This window comes from Cariama cristata, unplaced genomic scaffold (genome assembly GCF_000690535.1).
Source record: "Cariama cristata isolate BGI_N322 unplaced genomic scaffold, ASM69053v1 scaffold941, whole genome shotgun sequence".
Taxonomy (NCBI): domain Eukaryota; kingdom Metazoa; phylum Chordata; class Aves; order Cariamiformes; family Cariamidae; genus Cariama; species Cariama cristata.
In genome coordinates, this window is record NW_009600772.1 from 1 (window position 1) to 7945 (window position 7945).

Here is a 7945-nt window from a genome sequence, read left to right on the forward strand (position 1 = left end):
GACGCTGCTGATGTCATGGGCAAACCCCATTTCTCCTTTAGAAGTCGCATGCTAGGTCTTGTTAGCAGAGATTGCCAAACGGCGGCGTTGATTGAAGTCGCGAATTCAGACCTGAGCTGCTGTTTTATCTGATAACTGCCCTCAGCTTTAGGCGAAGTCACCTTGCACAAGGAAAACTACAGCCCTGCAACTGCTCCTGCCACGGCTGACATTGATGGTACCAAATCCGGTTAGGGCTGCTTTACTTAATCCCTGGACTCCCTTTTACAGCATTGCATAAACGGCATTAGAGCTGTCCTAAACTCTTCCTCTGTTGCTCGCTGAATCTTTTCATGTTTTTCAATCTTCAGTTTCCTCCTTCGCTCCTTTAGCCACAACACCGCCTTTGCAATCACACAGTCCTTGTTTTCCTCCACGCTGTTTCTTACACCCTTTACCTCCTCTTGAAATTTACTGACAAAGCTACCAGCTCTCCCGAATCCCACTAGCAGGTGACAACAAGGACTCTCATTGGGCATTTAAAACTGAGATCTTGTTTAGCAGCTGAACTGTAACAATCTATTTGTTTAATTCCATTAATTAATTTGGTTCCCAGCTCCTTGTTTGTTCCCTTATTACGTCAGCTTTATAGTCTAGCACGCAAGATCATTGCAGAAGCATTGGGAAATGAAGCTGCTTGATTTTGCTCAGTAAATCTGTCATGCAAATAAAAAGCAGTAACTAACTCGCACTCAGAACTTAAGATTTGCAAATTCACTGAGTTTTATGGGCTAATTTGGGAGTATTAGTTTATGCAATGACGAACTATTAAAGCTTTTATTGCTGTTTCTATATATGACATTTCATTGTTGGTTTTGAGTATAAACGAAACAAGAATGAGCACAAAGGTGTGCAGGACAATACTGATAATTAAAATGTGTACTCCAAGACAGCCAGTTTGGATGGCCTATATAAAATTTCTGATCTGATACCAGAATGACACTGGATTTGAGTAATGGAAGTAAATTTTTTACAGTCTGTAGGATGTGAGAGCTTGGGAAAATTGTTTTTCTTGAATCAGAGATTTTTATTTTTATCAGACAACAAGGGTCAAATTGCTGTATGTGAAGCATAGATTTTTCACTCTGATTCTTCAGAGTCCAGTGATTGCCGATACGATAAAAGGTAGAACTTCTCCTTTTTGGCAAAACTAATCTAGGCAAACCGAAAACAAATGCTGTTTTCTGACTGTATCCTGGGATCTCTCACTTTCTTAGGACTGGGCATTCCTATCAAGAAAACCAGCTGTGGAGTTACTTTTCCTCACTGTTTCCTGTGGGTTTATTAAGGCAAAACCCAAGGACTAAACAAGCAATATTAGAATGCGCTCTCCTGCCAGTACTTGGTGTACAGGAAGCCATTTAGAGAGAGGTTGGGAGATGCTTGCATAGCCATTATTCTCCTCTATGAACAGTCCTCACAGTAGTTATTCTAACTTCTGGTGCTGTTATTATTACATCTTCTTATAGTGTAGTCATATTTTACAACATTACCACTTTTTTTTTTTTTTGGTAAGTTCTGTGCTTCTTTAAAATTTCCCTCAAATAACAGTTCAATGTAAGTATGGTGCAGAGTTTTCATACCTTGGCTAACTCAAGACTTTCAAAGAAGCCTTAATTTCTTTTACCTTTAACAGGGAAAGATTTTGGAGAAGACTGGACTCTGCAGTCAAATCACTTTTGGCCGATATGTGCGACAGGGACGGAAACTAGGGGTGGATCCAAAGCTCTTCATCCAGGATCTGCAGTTTAACAGAGTCCCTGTGAGGGTTTATCAGCCTAAAGCTACCTCTGATGGGCGGAGGAGAGGTATCATCTTCTTTCATGGAGGAGGCTGGGTATTTGGAAGTCTTGGTAAGATATTTGCTGGAGGAATTGTAGTAATGTAGAAAGAACATTCTCATCTTTTTATAAAATTGAAATAAGAGGAGGTTTCAGCATGGGATTTGTGAAGAAGTCTGAAGACAAATACATGCCTTTCTGGAATGAACATTCCCTAGCTGTCTCAAAGATTAGGGCAATAGCAAAGCGCTAATGAAAATATTTCTTTTCCAGATACCTATGAAAAAGTATGCCGCTACATATCCAGAGAAAGTGAATCGGTAGTTGTATCTGTTCAGTAAGTGAACCCTACCCAGTTCTATTGTTGGGAGATTATTGTTGCTGTGGTGCCACAGCAGAACTGCACTGGTTTTGGAGATGTTCTTTTTTGCAGAGAAATTTCTGTAGAATTCAGTGAAGTCCATAGAGAGACAAATAGTGATAACAGAGATTTCACGGCTCTTAACTGTTGATGCCCTGATATACTCAGAAAAGACCCAAATGGAAATATTTGGCACACTAAGAAAATCTATAAAAGCCAATCAAAAACTTAGGTAAAAAAAGTCTTCCTTGTGCTGAACATATGAACATGTAATAAGATGTTCCAAACAATTGTGATTTGTAGAAAAAGAGAGAATAATTACACTGTATTACTCCCGTTTTACACATAGGAAGCAGAGGCACAGAACGATTAAATTATCTTGTCAAGAATCCACAGGGAGCTTTCAGCATGACTAAGAAATGTGCAAAGTCTCAGCCAGACTCTTAATCAGAAGACAGTCCTACTTTACTGGGTCGTTGTGATTGAATGCACAATTTACAGCTTATCTCAATCACTAACTGAGGAATGCCTGCTTGGGAGCTAATGAATATCCTAAGCTAGAGGGGAAAAAACCTAAAACAATAGGGCTGGAATAGGATACTGTTTCCTGATTAATACTAATGGTATTTCCTTCTCTTATACTTGTCTCCTTTTGTGTGCTAGGTATCGTTTAGCTCCTGAACACAAATACCCTGCTGCGTATGAAGACTGTCTTAATGCCACCGTACACTTTATGAAGAATATGGAGCACTATGGCGTGGATCCTGCCAACGTAATTGTCTGCGGGGACAGTGCTGGGGGCAACCTAGCAGCTGCTGTTAGCCAGACCCTTGCAGGGAGATCAGACCTCCCCAAACTACGTGCTCAGATCTTGATCTACCCAGGCCTTCAGGCACTGGACTTCAATTTACCATCTTATCATCAAAATCGAGGAGTCCCTCTTTTATTCCGAGAACGTGCTGCTTTCTTTGCTTTGCAGTACCTAAATGGGGATTCCTTGCATATGCAAGAGGTCTTGGAGGGGTCTCATATTCCTCCAGATATGAGGCTGAAGTACAGGAAGTGGGTGAGTCCAGATAACATCCCTGAAAAATTTAAGGTCAGAGGTGTGAAGCCACTTAGACCCACTGATTTTATAGCTGAAGTTTATGAGACAGTGAAAAGATTCTGTGAGCCCAACCTGTGTCCACTGTTAGCCGAAGATGCTGTTGTTCACCAGCTGCCCGAGTCTTTCATCTTGACTTGTGAATACGATGTGCTAAGAGACGATGGCTTGCTTTACAAGAAGAGATTGGAGGACAACGGTGTTCGAGTGACCTGGTACCACCTCGAGGATGGATTCCATGGAATCATAAGCCTATATGATTATTGTGGTTTCTCATTTCCAGCTGGGAAAAGGGGATTGGACAGCATTGTTAACTTCCTAAAAAGCTTATAGTAAATATCTTAGATTCCACGAGTCTATTCATGCCTCAACCTAGGAAAATATCTTTTTAGGATATTTAATATCAGGTGATGGGTAGTCAATCAAGGGCAGCCATTAACAACGATAAACAAGGCTCATCAGAACCTCATTCCAGCTGTTAGTTGGAACATGGTATATGCAAACCTTATACAAGCTTGTACCATGCTGCAAGCCCTTATCTTAGCGATGTCAATAAAGAAGAGCGTTATTTTGAATGGCCACCCTGGTTTGTTCCACTTCATTAGAATAAAATGTGTCTGTCTATGACAAGAGGCTGTGTGTTGTGTAGGTATGTGTGGTGTGTTGGTGTAGAGGAGTATGTCACTTACATCACAATGTTTAGAGACATCCTCGGTGCTCTGATTCTGAACTGTATTAGAGAAAAAAACCCAGCTGACTTCAGTGGGTTATGGAGCCACTGGTTCGGTCAGCAGTAAATAGGCTGCAGCCTAGAATGTGGTTACTGGAACAACAGTCACCGTGGGGGTAGCAAACACAAACGGTTCTACAGCCAAGCAGTTCCACACATCACCCACGTTTCTCAGCACACAGGCAGGCAGAAGCGGAGCCCCTTTCTGCCCCCGTTTCGGCACTGGACTACTGAGTAATCTTTCACCCACGTAACTTGAAGGACAGTTCCAACAACCAGGGAGGGTAGCACTGGTGAGACAAAGAAATATGATTGCATTGCAAAAAGATGGACAGGATTGGTGGAAAATTGAACTCAAATACTCTACTGAAGTTCTTGTTGGAAACTGGCTGGAAGAGAGGAAAAGGGTAAGATCAGGAAAGAAGTGTGAGAGCAGAAATAGAGTGGGTCAGAACCAATGCTCTGGAGGTGGTATACTAATGCTGTCATGAGCTAGAGTCCAGGTTCATCTCAGATGAGTAATAAAAGGCAGAAGGATGAGCGTCTTGCTTGGCCTGCATTCATTCATTTTGTTTATTAGCCGCAATTCTTCTCTCTAAGCCAGGCGAGAAGCAATGCCTGAGCATGGGTTGTATGGTGTGGTTCACACTGGGCATAACGTTAGCCAATTAAAAATGCTACAGCACTTTTTCTGGCAATCACTTCAGACCGCTATACAACTTACAACTATACAACAACAATATATACAAGTTAATAATATATACCAACATTATACAAGAGAGGCTTCATTAACCCTTCCATAAGTTAATAGTTATTGTTACTTGTGTCAGAGGATCTTTACTAATTTGGATATTAGTTTCATTTGCTTGTATAAACAAGAGCATCTTTGCTAGCAGAGCTGCTCAATAGGTTGCATGTCCTGCTTAAGAGCTGAGCAAAATTTTATCATTAGGCATTTAACTTTGTCAAAACATGCCAGTTAGGTTCAATATTGCAGAAGTTAGGGCAAATCCTCCTAACTCTGCTAAAATGACTTCCTTCAGATTTTTTTTTTTCCTGGAGCAAAATACTAGACTATATTGCAGAGACTGGTCTGCTGCGGCAGAAGTAGGAACAAAGGGAGCTAAAAAAAAAAAGGGTTCATTCGTCCTTTTCAGATGCTAGTCCACTTGGCAGGTGAAAGTATTTAACACCAAACCATGAATAATTTTTCAAGGGCTGTACAATATCTTGAATTTACACCAAGGAATCAGTCCAGAATTTTACAATGGCTGATTATACCAGCTGACTTTACCATCTGAGAAAAAGTACAGAGCATGGACTTATTTCCAAACAAGTGCTTTTTAAATGCGTAGATGAAGAAAGCACCACTGGAACAGAGCTTCTGTAATGAGCAGATTGCCTTAGCTATACTGAATGTTGCATATCTGTCTAGTTTGTAAAAGACACTGGGAAACTCGGCAGCAGTATATACAGAACAGACTTCATTTGCCTTCCAGATCACAAACCCAACCAAACACTAAGGAGAACCATGATGGAAAAAAATGAGAAATTTCAAATGTAGGGCTGTGTGTGCCAACATTCCAAACAGCAATGATCTTTGACTAATACTTAAATCATATTTTATATCCTTAAACAACTGTATGTGTAAAAGTAAACTGCAGCCAGTTTACAGGATCCAGAGCTCCCTTGTAGGTTTGATTAAAGCAGGATGCCTTTCCGGGGTAGACAAACGGCACATACTTCTTGGTACTCTCTGGTGGTTTCCCGGTCTCTGCCTTGGAGGGGGACCAGGGCACATGAAGAAAATCAGCACGTTACTACCAGCTCGGACTGAGTATTGAGTCTCCAGGACATTCCCTGGGCTATAATACGATCTTGCTAGTAAAAGAGAATTACTTTTATCAGCACACCTCTGATTCACAGGAACAAACTGCACTTAAATGAGTCCCAAATCTTTCACAACAATGCTTTTCCCACAAGTATCATTGCTAGAATGTTCCTTTCTCCAAGGTGCCTCTCCACCCCCAAGCATTCTTACCATCCTCTCCTGACAGCCAGTTGGAAGGTAGTATAGGTAATGCTAGTGCACAATGAAACACTTAAGCAGCATATGACAATCAGCTTTTCATTTGCAGGCTTCTTAAATGTATCTGCAAATCCGTGATGCATGTGTTGAAATCAGACTAATCAGATCTCATGACACACAGATGTAGTTGCTTAATTTAACTTGAAATTTACATTACTTGAAATGAAAATGCCCTTATTTTTAGGGATTAGATTATAAGTAAAAGTAATATAAATACTGACAAAATTTTGTGACATCACTGGCAGTACAAATCTGACTCAAAAGCATGCTATGCCATCTGAATGCTATGTATAAAGACAAATAGCATGGTTCCATGTATGTCTCCTTTCAGGGCCTGCCAATGTGGCACTTCTTTGCCCATCATGAGGAACCAAGAAGCCAGAATTTACTATTGGAGTATGATGACAAATACAATAGACACGGTTATAACTCTGTGCTGCCTCCTCTCCGCAGCTGGAATGGTCGCAAGTTTGCCTGGATTCCTCAGAAATCAGATTTCCCCATTCTTGGTAGTTTTTGGCATTAATTCAAACAGATGGTTCAGTGGTCAACATACAGCCTTAGAGCCAGGAACCTCCTTCTGTTTTAATTCTGAAAATGGATCTTACAGTGACTTTTGGCTAGTTTCTTACCCAGTCAGTAGCTTATTTTTCTGATTGATAAAGTGGAAATGTTATCCAAGCAACAATACTTAATCACCACAGGAAGCAGTGAAAGACAGTGTCAATGAACAGATTTCTCTCCCCTACGCAATAATGCAAGACACCAGCTGGAAACAAGGAGAGCTGTGAGATACAACTAGCAGGAGAATTCACAGAGTATTATTATGTTTCCGAATTTAAGTGACACGTACAGCTCTGCTAACTTTTTTAATATCTACCAGAGAGAATATGAAGAATCAGGACTCCTTACACTTATACCATTACTAGTGTCCTATTGATACCTGACACTGATTTTCCGTTCCAGCCAGAGAGTAGACACACGTGCCCTGGGAACAAAAAGATCTGTTTTGTCCTTAATCTGCTGTCAAAACAGTACAAATATTCCCTATGACAACTGTGGAGTAAAAACACCAGGACCAAAAATTTAATTCTATTGTTTCTAACATTTAACCATTTCCTGTCTCAGCACCACCCACCAACTATGGCCTTCTTGAGCACCTGATGAAAAAATGGCACAAGAAAGAAGCTGGAGTGATGAACAGTGTCTACACCATTTCCTATGAAAGCCCACCGATTTCTGCTTTTCCTACTCGTCAGCCGAGACAGCCAGCTAAAACTCATGACCTCCCTTCCAACCAGGGCCAGCTTCCCCAAAACATTAGTAGAATCCTGGACTGTGAAGGGGGTCAGAAATATCTGCAAGCCATCAGCCAACTCGTGAGAGACAGAAAAGCAAGGGACGCCTCTGTGTAAACTGCTTAGGGTGATCTTAAGAACTGCTTAATATAGCTTGCTGCTTGTGTGTAAGAGTGATCTGTTCCATGCAGGAGGAATGAGAATTAGGTTATATAGTTGGAGGACTGTCTACTAGTTAGAACATGTTGTTGGGTTACATTCTGACCTGCAGATGGCTGGGAATATTTTCAAAGATAATAAATCACTGAAAATATTTGTCATCTGTTGGTTTCTAGTCAATGAATAGTTGCAGCAAGAAAAAAACCAAAACAGAGTAGGATTGAACCTGAAAGGATATAAATCTCTGAACTGCTTTTCCTTGGTTGTTTTTTAATTTTTACACAGCTTGTTATACATTTCTTTGAAGAAAGGGTAGAAAAGAAACTTGTGTTATTCCATAATGTGTCTGAAACATCCAACAATAAGGTAAACATACGAAATGG

The 7945-nt window shown here is 40.7% G+C and overlaps 2 protein-coding genes across 2 annotated transcripts; both read left to right on the forward strand.

Moving 5' to 3' along the window:
• Positions 1-1675: 1675 nt before the first annotated feature.
• On the forward strand, positions 1676-3919 carry LOC104155737 (arylacetamide deacetylase-like 4; the record flags this gene model as incomplete). The annotated part of the gene is made up of 3 exons (XM_009710130.1): positions 1676-1892; positions 2094-2157; positions 2845-3919. Coding segments are annotated over 3 exons (1056 nt in total), but the record flags the coding sequence as incomplete, so codon positions are not given.
• LOC104169250 (chromosome unknown open reading frame, human C1orf158) lies at positions 3776-7520 on the forward strand. Its single transcript, XM_009710131.1, is given in 5 exon segments — positions 3776-3872; positions 4278-4423; positions 5452-5586; positions 6437-6614; positions 7234-7520. Coding segments are annotated over 5 exon segments (843 nt in total).
• The last annotated feature ends 425 nt before the right edge of the window (positions 7521-7945 follow it).